The 18,039-nt window shown below is 33.8% G+C and overlaps 11 protein-coding genes across 11 annotated transcripts; 5 read left to right on the top strand and 6 right to left on the bottom strand. All coding sequences in view use genetic code 12, as the record gives it.

Moving 5' to 3' along the window:
• Positions 1-14: 14 nt before the first annotated feature.
• Positions 15-1,190, bottom strand: SER1 (O-phospho-L-serine:2-oxoglutarate transaminase; the record flags this gene model as incomplete). Its single annotated transcript, XM_049409180.1, has 1 exon — positions 15-1,190. One exon carries the CDS (start codon positions 1,188-1,190, stop codon positions 15-17), a length of 1,176 nt encoding a protein of 391 aa, XP_049261587.1.
• Positions 1,191-1,368: 178 nt separating this feature from the next.
• On the bottom strand, positions 1,369-2,355 carry MEC3 (Mec3p; the record flags this gene model as incomplete). Its single annotated transcript, XM_049409179.1, has 1 exon — positions 1,369-2,355. One exon carries the CDS (start codon positions 2,353-2,355, stop codon positions 1,369-1,371), a length of 987 nt encoding a protein of 328 aa, XP_049261586.1.
• A 307-nt stretch (positions 2,356-2,662) lies between these two features.
• J8A68_005144 (cleavage polyadenylation factor subunit) lies at positions 2,663-4,987 on the top strand (the record flags this gene model as incomplete). Its single annotated transcript, XM_049409178.1, has 1 exon — positions 2,663-4,987. One exon carries the CDS (start codon positions 2,663-2,665, stop codon positions 4,985-4,987), a length of 2,325 nt encoding a protein of 774 aa, XP_049261585.1.
• Positions 4,988-5,139: 152 nt separating this feature from the next.
• SMD2 (mRNA splicing protein) lies at positions 5,140-5,537 on the top strand (the record flags this gene model as incomplete). Its single annotated transcript, XM_049409177.1, has 2 exons — positions 5,140-5,144; positions 5,204-5,537. The coding sequence occupies 2 exons, from the start codon at positions 5,140-5,142 to the stop codon at positions 5,535-5,537; spliced, it is 339 nt and encodes a 112-aa protein (XP_049261584.1).
• Positions 5,538-5,692: 155 nt separating this feature from the next.
• Positions 5,693-7,876, bottom strand: CDC46 (MCM DNA helicase complex subunit; the record flags this gene model as incomplete). The annotated part of the gene is made up of 1 exon (XM_049409176.1): positions 5,693-7,876. The coding sequence occupies one exon, from the start codon at positions 7,874-7,876 to the stop codon at positions 5,693-5,695; it is 2,184 nt and encodes a 727-aa protein (XP_049261583.1).
• A 334-nt stretch (positions 7,877-8,210) lies between these two features.
• J8A68_005141 (peptide chain release factor family protein) lies at positions 8,211-10,144 on the top strand (the record flags this gene model as incomplete). The annotated part of the gene is made up of 2 exons (XM_049409174.1): positions 8,211-8,746; positions 9,094-10,144. 2 exons carry the CDS (start codon positions 8,211-8,213, stop codon positions 10,142-10,144), a joined length of 1,587 nt encoding a protein of 528 aa, XP_049261582.1.
• A 241-nt stretch (positions 10,145-10,385) lies between these two features.
• Positions 10,386-11,313, bottom strand: J8A68_005140 (uncharacterized protein; the record flags this gene model as incomplete). Its single annotated transcript, XM_049409173.1, has 2 exons — positions 10,386-10,406; positions 10,453-11,313. The coding sequence occupies 2 exons, from the start codon at positions 11,311-11,313 to the stop codon at positions 10,386-10,388; spliced, it is 882 nt and encodes a 293-aa protein (XP_049261581.1).
• Positions 11,314-11,834: 521 nt separating this feature from the next.
• ATP14 (F1F0 ATP synthase subunit h) lies at positions 11,835-12,528 on the bottom strand (the record flags this gene model as incomplete). The annotated part of the gene is made up of 2 exons (XM_049409172.1): positions 11,835-12,134; positions 12,511-12,528. 2 exons carry the CDS (start codon positions 12,526-12,528, stop codon positions 11,835-11,837), a joined length of 318 nt encoding a protein of 105 aa, XP_049261580.1.
• Positions 12,529-12,901: 373 nt separating this feature from the next.
• On the top strand, positions 12,902-13,327 carry J8A68_005138 (uncharacterized protein; the record flags this gene model as incomplete). The annotated part of the gene is made up of 1 exon (XM_049409171.1): positions 12,902-13,327. The coding sequence occupies one exon, from the start codon at positions 12,902-12,904 to the stop codon at positions 13,325-13,327; it is 426 nt and encodes a 141-aa protein (XP_049261579.1).
• Positions 13,328-13,661: 334 nt separating this feature from the next.
• GSP1 (Ran GTPase) lies at positions 13,662-14,306 on the bottom strand (the record flags this gene model as incomplete). Its single annotated transcript, XM_049409170.1, has 1 exon — positions 13,662-14,306. One exon carries the CDS (start codon positions 14,304-14,306, stop codon positions 13,662-13,664), a length of 645 nt encoding a protein of 214 aa, XP_049261578.1.
• A 1,613-nt stretch (positions 14,307-15,919) lies between these two features.
• On the top strand, positions 15,920-17,104 carry J8A68_005136 (uncharacterized protein; the record flags this gene model as incomplete). Its single annotated transcript, XM_049409169.1, has 4 exons — positions 15,920-16,021; positions 16,263-16,368; positions 16,603-16,727; positions 16,808-17,104. 4 exons carry the CDS (start codon positions 15,920-15,922, stop codon positions 17,102-17,104), a joined length of 630 nt encoding a protein of 209 aa, XP_049261577.1.
• Between the last annotated feature and the right edge of the window lie 935 nt (positions 17,105-18,039).

Here is an 18,039-nt window from a genome sequence, read left to right as displayed (position 1 = left end):
ATATGAAAACTAATCTAAGCGTTTGCTTTAGCAAATTCATTAACGAAATCCACCAACAATTGAACACTCTTCAAACTAACCGCATTATAAATAGAAGCTCTCATTCCACCAACAGATCTATGTCCTTTTAATCCAGTTAATTTCTTCGCAGCAGCCTCTTTAACGAACTTAGCTTCCAATTCTTCACTAGGCAATCTAAACACGACATTCATTCTAGATCTTGCATTGGCATCAGTGACTGGTAAACTATAAAATTCAGGGTATGCTTGTAAGGCATTATATAAAATCTCAGCTTTTTCGGCATTAACTTTTTCAATTGCGTCAATTCCACCTTGTTCGATTAATTTATCGGTTACCAATTTCAAAATATGACAAGTGAAAATTGGAATTGTATTATAGGCAGAATTATTTGAAACAACCGTAGGATAATGGAATGCAATTGGGACAACTGGGATATTCATTGCTCTTAATTCAGCATCGGTAGCTTGTTCCAATAAGGATTTCTTAATGATATAAATTGTTAATCCTGCCAATCCAATGTTTTTTTGGGCACCAGCCATAATTAAACCATATTTAGAAACATCGATTTTTTTGGATAAGACATTTGAAGACATATCAGCAACTAATTCAACACCATCAGGTAAATAATCTTGTGATGGGGTATCCTTAAATTCAACCCCATGAACAGTTTCATTATCACATACGTAAAGATATGCAGTATTTTCTTTATCAATAGGTTTCCATTCAGAATAAGGTGGGATTGTGGAAAATTTGGTTGGCTTTGTATTCACAACAATATCAACATCAAATCCTAATCTTTCAGCTTCTTCAGCTGATTTCTTAGACCAAGAACCAGTAATTGCATAAGCGGCTTTTCCCTTCTTTCCTGTCTTTTTAGCAAAATTAGCAATTAAATTATATGCAATTGATGAAAACCCAGTAGTTCCTCCACCTTGCATAAAAAAGACTTCATGAGTATCTGGGATACTATATAATGTCTTGATATTATCTTTGGTATCATCAATTACTTTTATGGCAGGTTTTGAACGATGAGAAATTTCACCAATACCAATGGCTTCAGTTTCATAAGTGATTAAATCATAAGCAGCTTGTTGTAAAACTGAAGTTGGTAATAACGCTGGACCAGCACCAAAGTAGTTTGGTTCTTCACGTTCTAATGTTCTGGACATTCTTGGGGGTGTGTACAATTGAATGTTGAGTAAAGGAATGAGTAATTTAAAAATGAAAAATTAATGAAATTTTTCACATCAACTGAGTTGTGACTCCTTTGCTTATCTCAATTGTATTAGAGCTACCATATGACACAGGAGAAAAAAAGAATGACTAATAGGTCTTCGTATGGTAGCGTCAATATTTCCTTAAGCCATTAATATAATAAACAATTTCACAATCATCATTATCACCATCTAATGAACAAACTAAAGCACAATCCTTATCTCCTATTAATAATAAAACACTATGACATTGACTAACTAATTTACTACCCATTTGCCAATCTCTTAATCTAACAGTTATCTCCATATCATCATTATCACTAGTTCCTTCTTGTTCTTCATCTGGTTGATCTTGTGGATGATACATTGTATCTCTAAGAGAATCATGATCTATTACTTGATTATTATTTGGTTTCTGTACTTCTAATTTATCATTCCAGCTAATAGTAACTTTAAACTTACCATCTTCTTCTAATATGAATCCTAAATATCCACCGTTATTCTTACTTGCTTTAATAGTTACAGTATCATTACTAGTACCAGTAACTCCCGTAGATCGTTTAAATTTATCTAATCGTTTATACATATTCAGAAATTGATTTGGTAATTTCAATACTAAACCAATATTACTATGTTCTGGTTCATGCAATAAATCATTCCCATTCTTTAATATTTTGATTGGAATTCTAAAGATATGATTTACAACATTTGAATTTTGATTAATATTAACATAAAATAAAGCTAATGATGCCGTGCGTCCACCACCACCAGTATCTCCATGACCAGCTGTGGTTCCAGTACCAGAATCTTTTCTTTGCAATCTTATAAATAAACCATCACTATTTGCTTTATCAAAGTTTCTTAGAGTTTGTAATAATAGATCAATATTTAATTCAATAGTTATAGTATTATCTCTAATACTTTGAATATCAATATCATCAAATAATATTTTAATATTTAATTTACACCAAACTTGTGGTTCACCATTTGAATTATTTTGCAGGATAATAATTAATTGATCATTAGTAAATCTAATTATTATAAATTTACGTAAATTATTAATTAACATTAATGTTTGATATAATACGTCTAAATTAGTACCATGTAATTTCAATTTCATTGCTTCCTATCCTTATACTTCTCTTCTTAGACTCCGTTAGATTCCATATATATTTTCTATCCTTAATCACAACTCTTCTCTTGTTCTCCTTTTTTCTGTCTAGCTATCTGTCTTTCTATTAGTCTATCTAGCTGTTTCGTAGTCTGCAGTCGCGTCTGTCATCTGGCTGTCTGGCTGTCACTCCAGATCAAATTTTCTACACTACCAAATTGAGACCCAAGCCCATCCATCTCACAAGACAAAAACAAAAACCCATTTGAATAATTCCATACCAATTTTCATTCCAATTAAACAAGCCATTGTGAAAATGACAGTGGAAAGTGAATTTACAGATGAAGAATCATTTAAATTCTTTGGATTGGGTGGATGTAATGAAGTCGGAAGATCATGTCATATAATAGAATATAAGAATAAAGTAATCATGTTAGATGCTGGTATTCATCCAGCATTATCAGGACATTCATCATTCCCATTTTATGATGAATATGATTTATCAAAAGTTGATATTTTATTAATTAGTCATTTCCATTTAGATCATGCTGCTTCATTACCTTATGTTATGCAGCTGACTACATTCAATGGAAGAGTATTTATGACTCTGGCAACTAAAGCAATTTATCGTTGGTTATTGCAAGATTTCGTTAGAGTTACATCTATTGGAAATGCTAGAGGTGATGCTGGAGGTACTGGACAACAAGTTACGTCTAGTAATTTATATACCGATGAAGATATTATGAAATCATTTGATAAAATTGAAACTATTGATTACCATTCAACTATGGAAATTGAAGGAATTAGATTCACAGCATATCATGCAGGTCATGTTTTGGGAGCATGTATGTATTTTATTGAAATTGGAGGTTTAAAAATCTTATTCACGGGTGATTATTCTCGTGAAGAAAATAGACATTTGCATGCAGCTGAAGTGCCACCAATTAAACCGGATATTTTGATTAGTGAATCTACTTTTGGTACTGGTACACTTGAACCCAAGGCAGCCTTAGAAAATAAATTAACTAGCCATATCCATGCAACTATCTTAAAAGGTGGTAGAGTATTATTACCCGTTTTTGCTTTAGGTAATGCCCAAGAATTATTATTAATCCTTGATGAATATTGGAATCAAAATGAAGATCTTCAAGGTTTCAACATTTATTACGCCTCCACTCTCGCGAAGAAATGTATGGCCGTTTATGAAACCTACACCAGTATAATGAATGACAATATCCGTCTCTCAACCACATCCTCCACTTCCGGGAAACGATCCAACCCATTCGATTTTAAATTCGTAAAATCAATCAAAGACCTCTCCCGATTTCAAGACATGGGTCCCTCAGTAGTAATAGCCACTCCTGGGATGTTACAAGCCGGAGTCTCACGACAACTTCTTGAAAAATGGGCTCCTGACCCGAAAAACCTAGTCATAATGACTGGATACTCCGTTGAAGGAACTATGGCAAAAGATTTATTAAAAGAACCACATACGATCCAATCGGCTCTGAATTCAGATATGACAATTCCGAGACGTATTGGAATTGAAGAAATTTCATTTGCGGCACATGTTGATTTTGTCCAAAATTCGGAATTTATTGAAAAAGTAAATCCATCTAGGATCATTTTGGTGCATGGAGATTCAATCCCAATGGGGAGGTTGAAGTCGGCGTTGTTGAGTAAATATTCCCTGAGAAGAGGGACTGAACAGGAGATTAAGGTATATAATCCGAAGAATTGTGAGGAGTTGAAGATCGGGTTTAAAGGAATGAAGGTTGCAAAAGTATTGGGATCATTGGCAGAGGAGCAATTAGTCGCATTGAAGAATGAGATTGCCAATAAGATAAAAGAGGACAATGGGAAGATTACCGATGTCACTGAAGATAATCAAGAAACCACCGAACAAGAACAAGAACCTACAGAGAATGGCACAACTACCAAAGATAACACACAAATCGATATCATAAACACGGGACAAATCGTCTCAGGAGTCCTAGTCCAAAAAGATTTCGACCTCAACCTTCTCCAACTACAAGACCTACATGAATTCACTCAATTAGCAACCTCAATAGTCAAATCCAAAATCTCCCTCAAAATAAATGCTGATATTCCATTAATGATCTGGCATTTGGAACAAATGTTTGGATATGTCAATATCATCAATGATGACGATGAGGAATGGGAATGTGAGATTATGGAAATGGTGGATATTCTAATTGATAGAACTCAATCGAGTGCAGGATTGGTTGTGACTGTTGAATGGATAAATGATAATCTAATGGCTGATTCTTTGGCAGATAGTGTGATTGCGATATTGTATTCCATAGATTCTTCACCTGCTTCAGTTAAGATTTCAAGTAGTCAACACCGCCACCACAATCATAAGGAAGCACATTCTGAAACCGGGATCGAGAGTAGGATTAAAAGGATATCACTTATTTTGAAAGCACAATTTGGTGATTCATTACAAGAGTTGGATAATGCAATGGCGACGATTACTATTGGGAAAAACGTGGCAAAAATAGATTATAATAAATTGACGGTAGAATGTGGATCTAAAGTATTGAAAGATCGTATAGAGAACATTATAAGAAGAGGAACTTCCTTAACTGCACCATTAAGTAAATATCAAAAGGTGTAATAGCATAGTTTGTTTATAGACATATTATTTAATAGGTAGTGTACAATGTATCAATTTTTTTCCTATGCATTTAGTGAGATTTGTAGAAGCGCATCTTGAAATATCTCTTCGAGTGATTGGTCCTTTTAGTGGAAAGAGTTTACACAAATACAATGAGGTATGTAAGGCATTGTAGTAAGATATTATGAGTAGCTAACGTACTAACCAATCATCTAGTGAATTTATAGATCGTCCTCGTTCTGAATTGACAGAATTAGAATTACAAAAACTTGAAGAATTTGAATTCACTCATGGACCCATGTCCTTATTACAAAATGCAGTTAAGAATAATACTCCAGTAGTAATATCATGTCGTAATAACCATAAACTAATTGCTAAAGTCAAGGCATTTGATAGGCATTGTAATTTGGTTTTGGAGAATGTTAAAGAATTATGGACAGAAGTAATGAAGAATAATAAAGGGAAGAAGATAAAGGAGGTTTCGAAGGAGAGATTCGTGGCAAAGATGTTCTTAAGAGGTGACTCTGTAATTATTATTGTTAAAGCATAGAGAGTTGGATTTAGGTTCAAAAAAAGTTATTTCATTTTTAGGTTTATGTATTATTAGGTTACAATTTCAATGAACAAACATATGTTCTATACACACAAATATCTTATAAAGAATACAGTCAAGAAGTGAAGGGCTGGTGAAGGCAGTGAACTGGATTACACTCCAATACGGAAGACATTTTGACCTTGATGTCTGAATTTAATAACTTCATGTCTTTCCATGATATAAAGAGCTTTAGATAAAGCAGGAGCACTAGCCTTACCAGAATCAACAAATTCTCTGACTAATGTACTATAAGCAGTAGACCAACCAATTGGTAATCTTCTTCTTAATTCTTGTTCTACCTTCTTAATTTCAGTATCAAGCTCAGTATTACCTACACCACCACTAATAATTCCTTGATCAACAGCATCCATAGTAGAAGCAGTGAATAATCTAATAGCTTCTTCAACATGTTCTTCAGTTGCAACTGGAGATAATCTCAATTTTGCCAAAGATTCAGTAATACGTACAATAGCTTCTAATTGTCTCACAGTAATTGGAATAGAAGATCTTTCATTCATTTCCGCTTCATTGATTTGTAATCTTCTTCTAATGGAGACAAAATGAGAAGATAATCTTTCAGCAGCTTCTGCACTTAACCGAGGAGCGCATCTTAATTTAGCATATTGGATATATCTCTTCATAGTTTCAATTGGGATTTCTCCTTCTTGTTGTTGTTCTTGTTGTTTCCCACCAGCATGAACATTAATAACATGTTTAGCAATTGACATATCTCTAGATTCATTATGATCGTCTTTCACAATAAAAATCATATCAAATCTCGATAAGATTGTACTTTGGAAATCAATATTTTCACCAGGACTCTTGAAATCATCATATCTACCAAAAACAGGATTTGCAGCTGCCAATACCGAAGTTCTGGAATTCAAAACAGTAGTAATCCCAGCTTTAGCAATGGAAATAGTTTGTTGTTCCATAGCTTCATGAATTGCCACACGATCTTCATCTCTCATTTTATCGAATTCATCAATACAAACAACCCCACCATCAGCTAAGACCATAGCACCACCTTCTAAATAGAAGTCACGGGTTTGCGTATCTCTTTGAACGGATGCAGTTAAACCGGCAGCCGAAGAACCTTTACCTGAAGTATATACTGAGATTGGAGCGATCTTTTCCACGAATTTTAATAATTGGGATTTGGCAGTACCTGGATCACCCAATAATAAGACATTAATATCACCTCTTAATCTCATACCATCAGGTAAAATCTTCTTAGATCCTCCCATTAATAAACAGACAATAGCCTTCTTGATATCTTTATTTCCATAAATTGAAGGAGCGATAGAATTAGAAAAGACGTCATATAAGTTTGGTAATCTTGATAATTTCAAAAATTCTTCTTCTTCTTCTTCACTAAAACTTATACCAATACCGTTGGTACCATTGTCAATATCAGTTTGGACTCCTAAGACTTTTAAATATGGGTTACGAATAGCCACATTACTGTTGTTTCCACCACGTTGTTTAGCTTGGAAAATAGAATAAATACCGACAATGGTAACTCTAGTACCTGGAACAACTTGATTAGTCAAATATCTATCAGCTTGTAATAAGATATGTCTAGGCATTTCACCCACTGGGACCATATCTGGAGATTCTTGTAATTTCAACACTTGTTGATCAACAAAGGTTGATTTATCATGAACGATAACATAAGAATCAGGTGGACATTTTTCTTGAGTGGAATTTGTATCAATATTATGAGTACTTTGACATTTAGGTAATTGAATCAGTCCAAATCCTGATCTAACCTTCATTTTCATCGTATGTTTACATGCACGACAAATTAATTGAACTTGAGTAGCTCTTGAAGATAAGACGGATGCCGAAATGATAATACCACTAACTCTAACAATTTTGGAAATATGTTCAGAATCTAAATTTCTAATTGAAGTTTTGTTGGCATTTGAATACAAGATTAATTGACAGTTGGGGAAATCTTGAGGTACTTCTTCATTTGATAAATAAGCAATTCTTTTAGCAATATCAGTAATTGCCGATTCGAATAATGGAATCATGTCAGCTGGATCATCAGTTAATTTTTTATTTAATTCTTCATTGAAACCAATAAGATGTTCAGAATTTACTTTTAAGAAATAATTGTTGATTAATAAGTTTTCTCTTAGTTGATCTCTATAAATGAATTGTGAATCTAATCTGAATTCTAATATAAAAGATCTAAAAGCTTTAATAACTTCATTGAATGAATTATCTTCTGGTTCTTCTCCAGGTAAGACATGTGCACTATAGATATCTGTTCTTTCAAATGACATATTGATTATGCTTGTAGTATTAGTTGAATAGACGGGAAGAGAAGAGAAGAAAGAAAGAATAAATGTAAATAAGAAAATCTAATTGACAGTTTCTCGAGATTAAAAGAAGAGAGACGTGTAAAACATGAGAAAGTGAAAAATTTAATTACATTTCCTAATTGGGAATAATTAAATGTTTTACGCGTATTATTACAGTTTATTGAATGTTTTACAGGTTATTCGCAAAACTGCAAATTAACATTAAATCTGTAAAGATGATCAATCTCACTTCAAGAAAAATTGTAAGACCATTGAATAATTCTCTGGTCTATTGCTGGTCAGTATAAACTCAACAATGATTTCAAGAATTGTAAGAGAAACTGCTTTTCCGAAGAACATAGTGAAATTATTCTCTACATCTTCATATCTCCAAGGTATTCCAAAAAAGAATAAATTACCTCCAAGACCAAAATGGCTCATAAAGGAAGAAGAACTCAAAGAAACATTTTTACATGGAGGTTCAGGGGCCGGTGGACAAAAAATTAACAAGTGTAATAGTAAAGTTCAACTAACTCATATACCAACAGGAATAGTAGTAAGTTGTCAATATTCTCGATCTAAAGAATCCAATAGAAAAAGAGCTAGAGAAATTTTAGCATCAAAATTAGACGATTTACAAAATCCTGAAACTAGTAGAAATGCCATACTTGTGAAAAGAGCTCAAATGGTTAAACAAAGTAAAGCTAAAAAATCTAATAGAAAATATAAGAAGTTAGAAGAGGAGAAGCTTGAAAATGAGGAAACTACCCCAGAGAAACCAGTAGTTAATGCTGAAGATGCTTTTGAACAATTTTTAAAATCAGCTAAAGTTGATTTATCAAATTTTAAAAAGTAAGTGAGATCCAAGGTAGTGTACTTTGTTCAGAATATTACAGTATAAATTGAAAAGTTTTGCAACCAATTTTCCACCATTTTTTTTACCACCAACTCTACCTTTGTTTATCAATCAATCTTAATTGGTAAAAGTAAGTTTGCGGCTGCTGTTGTTGTTGTTAAGATTCAATCATGTCAATTTCAAATGATGCTGTGTTTGCTGTTTGTTGTGTTACACTTGGGTCTGTATTTTGTTTTCTATGTTTCAATGTAATTTGTTGTTATCCATATTATTTATTCCCATTATTTCCCAAATTACAGAAAAGAGGTATTAAAGGACCTTTATCATTTTTGGTAGATGCTAGAAATGCTGATTTAGAAAATCAAGCAGGCTCGCTGTATACTAATAATGCTTCTAATGTTGCTTGGAATAGTTTCCCATTGGATAGTGCTCGTGGAACGGGACAAGCAAATAATAATCTGGGTGCACCTAAATCGACACAACTGCCAGCTAATGCTGTCGGTTCCTCCGCTTCTCCTGCTGCTGTTGGTGGTGCAGGTGTTGTTGCTGCCACTGATGCTAACCCAGACGGTGCTGCAAATGGATCTCCATCTGATCTGGATTTCAAACGCGTTTTAGATAATTTTGATAAAGTTAGTGCTGGTGTTCATAAATTAAATCCTCAAAAATATATTAAACGAATGTCAACTATTCAAGTTAAAAAAGATGAAAATAATCATCAAATTGTGGAAACTTATGTTGGTAGACCAAGTGAAAGTCAATACGCTCGAGTTACAGAACAATTTGATACTTTGTCTCGTACTTTGTTTATTCAAAATATGCTTGAATCTAAGGTCAAAGAACGTGAATATGCTATTAGAGAAGTTAGAGATCCATTTCTGACCAGTCATGTGACTGTTGGTGGTATTGTTGTTGTAGTAAAGCCATTCCATGGTGCTAATGACTATGAGTTTTCTTCATTATATACTGGTGATTTGTTGCGTATTATTAAGTTCTACATTCGTGAAGACAATGGGTCGACCAAACCAATCAAATTAACAGAGGTTCCCACTGGAAATGGTAATAGTAATGGTGTAGAGGAAGAAGACGACGATGACGACGAAGATGAAGAGGAGGAAGCGGAGGAAGAACAAACAGCTGATGCCTCTGCTGGTTCAACGGGAAATGGTGAAGTCTTCATTGACAAAACTGACCCTAACTACGGAAATATTTATTGTACTGGAATTTTGCTCAACACCTATTTAAATTACAATGGCAAAACCAATGATTTATCATTACAATTAAAGAAAACAGATCAAGCAGATCCTGAATTACTTAAAGATTTCCCATTAAGTATTGTTTCATTAGAAACTACTGTATTAAAGAATATTTATACAGAAGAAAATGCTATTTAATTCTTTTGATGCTTTAATTTATCCGCAATTTGCTTCCATTGATCTGCCGTGTTTAGTGCATCTTTCCAATTGGAGGTCATTATTTCTAATTCATTTTGTAATTTTTCAATTCCTCCTTCATCATATTTGCTATTGTTTGTAAGTTTATCTATGATCAATATATTATCATATAATTTATATATTTCATTAGTAATCGGCGGTGCAATTTCTTCAAATGCTTGAAGGTTTCTAAAATATTCTTTTAGTGTACTGGAATCAATCTCTACGTTAACCGGTATATCCACCGGTTTGGGTAATTTCAATGCGACTACATTACTCTGTTGTAATTCCAATATCAGATCATTCACTTGTTCAAAATATTCTCTAGTTGATTGAATAAGCTTTGTCAATTTATAATTCTCTCTTCCCAAACTATCAAGCACCACCGTTAAATTATTCGACAATTCATTAGCCTCATCTTCCAAACTAGTCTGAATCCTCATTAAATTAGGATTATTTATAACTATCCCAGTGGTATTCTGAATCGAAGGAATATTATTAAATATCATCGAATCCAGATATTTATTAGTTCCATATTCTATCGAAGACGGAATATTTCTCACTCGAGTAGTTAATCTCTTTTTCAAATCATTGATAGTTTCAGTTTTCTTATTCATATGAACCTGATATTTCTTTTCGATATCCAGACTCCAATTCTTCATCTGTTTCAAATCTTGAGCTTGGAGTTTGTTATGATTTGTCAACGAATTGATTCTCAAATTTAGCGTATTGATTTCAGCTTGCTGTTCATTGATGAGTTTCTCTTTGGTGATTTGATCCCTCGTTAACGCTTGAATTTGGGCTTCAAGAGATTTGATATATTTATTTTTATCCGCCATTGATTTGGATATGGTTTGTTGTTGATCACGTTGTCTGTCGATCGTTTTAATCAATTCGTTAATCACATCAATGATTTTCTTGTCGTTATCTAATAATGCTGTTGTTTGTTTTAATTGGGCAAGATCGGGGTTGGATTCAAGTTGATCAGATATGAGATCTTTCCAATTTATAGTTGTGAATAAAATTTTCGAATCAATGTGCCTTCGAGTTAAGAGTGCAGAATTAGCTAGTTCCGCCGCATGACGTAGCTTCGATCTTTCTGAGACTGGGTAATCCAGCTGTTGTGACATTTGGTATCGGGTTGTTGGGAATGAGAACGTGCAACTGAAAGTAAACAAAGAAATTGTGTTTATAGATTTGATTGATGCGAAAAATATCAGAACAAAGTAAACCCTGCGAAATTTTCAAAAACAGTATTGAATTTTCTCGGGATGAAGTTTTGACAGGCTGTGGTTGCCAAGGAGAGATAAAGTGTCAGTATAAAGAAAGAAAGAAGTTTACAACCTTGAAAGTGTGCAACACTGCACACAAGGACACGAGGACTAGAAAAGTGTACTTTGGAACAAACACGTAGCTCAATATTGCTTCAATGCCAGATATTGTCTAGCTTACGAGAATACCTCGCAAGATTCAACTGGTCTATTCAGTAGAATGAATTCAGTAAATGCTGTCTGTCTTTTCATGAACGTGTATTGTTCAGGCTCTTAAAAATAAACTATGCAATACAAATAATAATAATAATAATAATGTAATATAATTGATGATTTTCTTTTCTATTTCAATAAAACTAAAGAACCACAACTAAACTCTCTTAATGATGAGGTTCTTCTTCTTCGAAGACGAACCAGTCTTCTTCAATAGCTTCACCGTGTTCACCAGTTGGAACTTCAGTTTCAACGTCAGCGGCTTCATATTGGTCAACAGCTTCAGCGGAGATTTCAGCTTGTGGAGCAACTGGCTTGGCTGGTAATTGGAAAGCCTTGACAGCACTGTTGATTTCTTCTTGAGTAAGAGCCTTTGGTTTGAAGGCCTTAATTTCTTGGATGTATAAATCAGAAACTAAGTTGCTTCTTCTTGGGGTGATTGAGAATAATCTTCTGGCTGATAAACGCTATAGATTAATTTTGGTTAGTATACAATTATCTTGATCTGGCAAGCTATGAGCTATCAAGTATTAATGGGGAACCTTTGTATGTTGGAAATACTTCGTTGCCTATATACTATATTTTTGTATTTTTCATGCTTGTTATTTGTTTAATTCCCTAGTTGGACTATGATTCAATTCAGAATTGATAAACCCATTAAGGGGAATATTCGGTAAATATAATCGTCTAATTATTTCATAGTAAATGTCTCTATTCAAAAGGTCAATTCGTTGATAATCTCATATTACTGGTGCTTCAATGGAACTGTGGTTATGTCCCTACTTGACTTCCCCCCATACTTCGACTTGCTCTTTCAGCTCCGCTTATGCTTCAAGTACATACAACAACAGGTCTAAACATTTCGTTAATATTCACACAATTATGTCTTTCAGTTTGTAAACCTTTAAGAAACCCTTTAATATAAACGGTTCAGTTTTTTTTCCAAGTTTTTCGCTCACCGAATCGGTTCTCTCTCACTAACAAATTAATTTTTCACTATTAAGAATAACTTTAAGCCGTAAAGGATTTTACTATGGTAGTGTATGACACAATTTACACTTTCCATCAGAATACAAACATTCAATTGGTTGATGGAATTTTGCTATTAACACAAAAAATTCTAGGCACGTGATTCCATCTTAAATCGCACATCATCCTGTCTTTATAAGAAGATTACAGTATAATTATATTGCTTGTACTATCAAACATATAAGAACAAACCAAACAATCAAAGATGCCTAAATATTATTGTGACTATTGTAAGTCATATTTAACTCATGATACAATGAGTGTTCGTAAATCTCATTTAATTGGTAAGAATCATGTTAAATATTATTGTAATTATTATGAACAAAAAGCTAAAGAATCAGGTATATGGGATCCGAATGAATTAATATATGAAATAAATCTTACATATCTAAATCATAAAGCTCCAGGAAGTTTAAATCCTAATTATAAATATAAAAATATTAATGCAATATCTGAAGATGATTCGCATATTCATGTGGTTGAGAGTAGCACAACTAGTAAGAATGAAAGAGATGAAGAAGAAGAATTCAATTTACCGCCACCACCTCATTTGGCTGGATTTCCATTGCCTCCCCCTTCGGTATTGAATAATACTAGGGAATATCAAAAGGCGATTTTAAAACATAAATAGATGGCGTCTGGCTTTTGTAGTTTATAATTGGGTAAGTAATGGGTACATAAATAGGGATTTAATAAAAGTAATTTAATTCATTCAATGTATAAAAAACTATATAAATTCTACATACTCTCTTTCTTTTAAAATTGTTGTAACTACAGCAAGTAAACCTAAAGCAGCATTCCAAATGATCAATAAAGCTAAAATAGAACAATTTTAATAATGTACATACAAAGTTTTCTGTTTTCATTTGTTTATTATTATTATTAGGTTCTCTTTATCTTCCCCTGATATAAGTATAAATATGAAAAAGATTCTTTACGTATACATCAAAAACATGCTAAGCTGCTTATAAATCAGCATCATCTTCATCAGGTAATGGTAAAGCAGTAGCTTGTTCCATTTCTTGTTGATATTTGGCCATCAAATCAGCATCAACTTGAACTTCTGGTGGAGCTAAAGCTGGAGAGGCAACGAATTCTAATTGTGGGTTACCAACCAACTTTCTAGCTAACCATAAGAATGGCTTTTCAAAATTATAGTTAGATTTGGCAGAAATGTCATAATATTGTAAATTCTTCTTTCTATGGAAGGTAATAGTCTTTGCTTTAACCTTACGTTCTTTAACATCAACCTTATTACCACATAAGACAATTGGAATGTTTTCACAAACTCTGACTAAATCTCTATGCCAGTTTGGAACATTCTTATAAGTAATTCTAGAAGTAACATCGAACATAATAATACCACATTGACCATTAATATAATAACCATCTCTTAAACCACCAAACTTTTCTTGACCAGCAGTATCCCAAACATCGAATTTCAATTCACCAAAGTTAGTGTGGAAACCTAATGGATGAACTTCAACACCTAATGTGGCAATATATTTTTTTTCGAATTCACCGGTTAAATGTCTCTTAACAAAAGTGGTTTTACCAGTACCACCATCACCGACTAAAACTAATTTAAAAGTAGGAACTTCAGTAGCCATCTTGTTCTTCTTATTATGTTATTTAATAGATTCAAATACAGAAAAGAATTTGATTGATTTCTTTCAAACAAAAAGGATCAAAAAGAAAGAAAATGAAAAAAAGATCAAAATTGTGTTTATATTTTTTTCCCTGTAGTTGTAGTCGCAATCCCTTTCTCATTTCTGTGTGGTTTGTGATTGAAAAAAAAAAAATTTGTTGAGACGATGGATGTCGTCGTACGTCGTACACTAGATCATTCGACACAACAACATACGACATACGACATTTTCTAGAAGGATCTGTTTCCAATTTCTAAACTTTTGTGTGTGAGTGTTGCCAGATGGCTGCAAATCATTTTTATAGAATGCAAAGAAATGTAAATTCTTAGAGACGCATACACAATTCTAAGATTAGGAGTTAGCGCTTGTCTATTCTATAGATTCTACATGGACACAATCCAGATACATATGATAAAAGCTTATTTTTGCGAAAATGTTAAGATTCAATCGGTCAGTCATTCTAACAGTAAATAAAAATTCCGAATTTCAAATAAAGTCAAAGATGACCTACCATAAGTTTCATGGATGAATTAACAGCGGAAATGAAAAGTTGACAAATTGCAAACTATATTGCAAAGAAAATTGTACATAACTACTCGACAAGTAAATTGTTTCTGTACTGAACATCTAATCCATCGAAAAAAAATGCAATAGCTGCTTCTTGTCTAATTGATTCTCATTAAATATAATCTCGTAATTGTTGCACTAAAGCAAATACCAATGTCAAAGCCTCTTATCTTGTTGAAACCTTCATGCTAAGAACTTCCAATTTAGCAGCATCACGATGAGATTTTCACTATCAATCAACGAGAATCTTTACTTATGTATATTCTAAATTTAAGAAGTTATACAAAGATTGTGGAGAAGCAATCACACAAGCTGCAGCTATTGATTATTTTGTCGATGATTTACACGTCGACTATAGAAATTCTTGTGGTGTAGTAGTGATCTGAATCGGAGCGTTTTCCATCGAATGATAGGGAACCTGAGCCTATATTTATCCTAATATGAAAGCAATGGATAGGGACGGTGATGGATTGAACCCAGCTAGTACAATGTACCTGGATATTTTTTTTTCGTATATCTATTAGGAAATTAGAGATAACTATACAGAAAACCTGCTCTTATTGAGTAACCCCAAAGGAATGGAAATTATTCAAGTGTGTACATAAAGTAGTAAATAATTATAACTTGTTAATGTTTAAATTTGATAATGTAAAGTTAATTTAAATAGCAACGGCTCGAAAAATACAACAAATGTCCATCTCCGTCAAATGACGAAGTGAGTTCGTCGTCTTCTTTTGTGCCACACTTTGGTAAAGTACCGATCGGCTGGAACGTATTCATCCTGATGGAGAACTGCGCTGCCGATAAGACGCCGTAAATTGAAGTAATAATGGGGACAATAGTATGTCCCGAGGGGCTTAGCAATTGGACAGCCTTGATAGATGTGGGTTAACCCTGGATAAATAACCGTCTCGTCTAGGCATAATAGACAGAAGGGACAGAAGGCCTGGATATTTTAATGGGTTAAACATTTAGGTAATCGTAGTCAAAGTAGATTTTGGATAAAAATGGCTGAAGAATCTTCAAGAGCAATACGTCCCTGGGAAATGACGCGACCAACCCCTACTCAAAATCGACCACTTTTCTTCAACAACTACACAGCCGCAGCTGTATTAGCTCTAAGAAAAAGGTCTTTTCTGTTCCAAAGGTTGCCCGAGTTGGTCATGTCCCTTCCCAACGACCTATTCCGTCTGAAACGTCCGATCATAAGTTATCATTATATAAATACGATAACAATCCCCTTTCTCCAATACTATTATTGAGGAATCTAGGGGATGTATATACTGTAATATATGATTTCCCTTATAGTTTGTAGTCGACCTTACGTTCAACGGGCTCCCTGATCAACAGACTGGAAGTCAAACGGTGGCCAGCGGAGTTACCTGCACCGGCATTGTTACTTCCGTGTCCACAATCACGTTCAGCTTTTCTGATGCACCAACAATCGCGAGGCTCAGTCTGCAGCATTGAACAAACTAGTGATAAACCGTCAATTGAAGCTAATCCAACATTTGGTTCGCCATACCACATTACCGATCAGATTACATATAATAATACATCTACTATTACCCAATTCAATTAATTGAAAAGAATTTTTTAAATTTCTGGAATCTGGTCCCTGAAAGTGAACGTGAAGCTCGTTTACATTTTATTTGGCTTCATTTTTCCAAATCTAATGCTTTTATCTCAGATCATTTGCCAGGACTGACACTAAAATTGGAAACTGTTGCCATCAAGGAATTTATTAATGATCATCCTGAATTATTTGAATCGGCTTCCTTACCTACTGTCAATACGGTTGCTTCTTCGACAGTAGTGACTCCCCAGAATTGCTGGCAAACTTTTTCGTTGGCAATGCCGCAACTGTTTTGGTCTTGGGCAATTCTCCTCGCCAGTGTCCATTGCCACTTCGCAAAAATGTACGTGATCTTGACAACAGACTTCAATTTTTCAAACACAGAAACAATCAGCTCAGAAGACAGGCATCGGGACCACCAACACCTTCTCAATCAGCTGAAGCTTCAACTTCAACTGCTTTAACTGAGATAAATACAGCACCTCCTCGAGTTTTCAAAAGTGCTAATCCTAATCATTGGAATAATGATGACTCTAATAATAAAGCTAATGTGGTTAGGCTTACTACTTCCAAGTGGCTAATTCTGCTACGACAAACAATGACCAATATGAATTGATTCTTGACACTGGTGCTAGTATTAATTTAGTTTCTGATTTAAGTTTTCTTCGTGATTCTATAATGCTTGAAAAGCCGCTATTTGTGTGTACAGCTAATGGTACAAATGTTCCTGTCGATGGTTATGGTGTTTTAAAGTTAAGTACAGATGACTCAATTGTTGAAATTTAACATACTGGTTTTGTGCCTGCCTTGAAATTAAATTTAATCAATTCTAAACATTTTCTTGATTCTACATCACTGATCACAAATACTAGTACATTGGTTACTCATTCCGTCCAAATGGGAGCAGCTTCTTCTGTGTGGCTTCTTTATAATTGTATGGTTTTCCTAATTGATATGGGTTTGAAGAACACAATGTTTGAAATGAGGGTTGTACTCTCTTAAGAAGTTGGCTATTGTCCCAAACGGACAGCAAGGATTCTTTCAAGTGCGTTCCACTTGAATCTGACTAATATACGAATGACACTCCATTCTAGTTGTGTTTTAATGATTGTCAGTTTGCCTGTGACAAAACTTCGTAGGAAAATATCCTTCTTGTCCCTTTTTTTGGCCACATTTTTTTTGTGTGTCAGCAAATAAGCATCTACACTTTTTGGCACAATTCCCCACTAAAAGATAAAAGTCTTCAGATAAAGAAAAGGCTTACCTTGTTGATATTCGCTTGTCTGAATAGTTATGTACATGTCTCTTTGTTGGGACATATCCCCTATTACTGGATGTATGTTTCCGGTTTTCTAAAAACGAATCGTGAGTGTCACTTATTTTTCTAAGAAAAAGTTGCCAAATTTTCAATGAAAGTACAAAGAGTAAGAGCATAAGTGAATATGACATGATATCATTGAGTACCCTTAGAATAGCAGGACTTTAGAGATGATTTCAAAACGGACTGATAATTGAGGCATTTCAAATTTGGAACAATACAGAACCCTCCCT

The sequence above is a fragment of the Hemisphaericaspora subhashii genome (genome assembly GCF_019202705.1).
Source record: "Hemisphaericaspora subhashii strain CBS 10753 chromosome Unknown scaffold32, whole genome shotgun sequence".
NCBI classification, from domain to species: Eukaryota; Fungi; Ascomycota; class Pichiomycetes; order Serinales; family Debaryomycetaceae; genus Hemisphaericaspora; species Hemisphaericaspora subhashii.
This window is presented reverse-complemented; position numbering and strand designations above follow the sequence as displayed.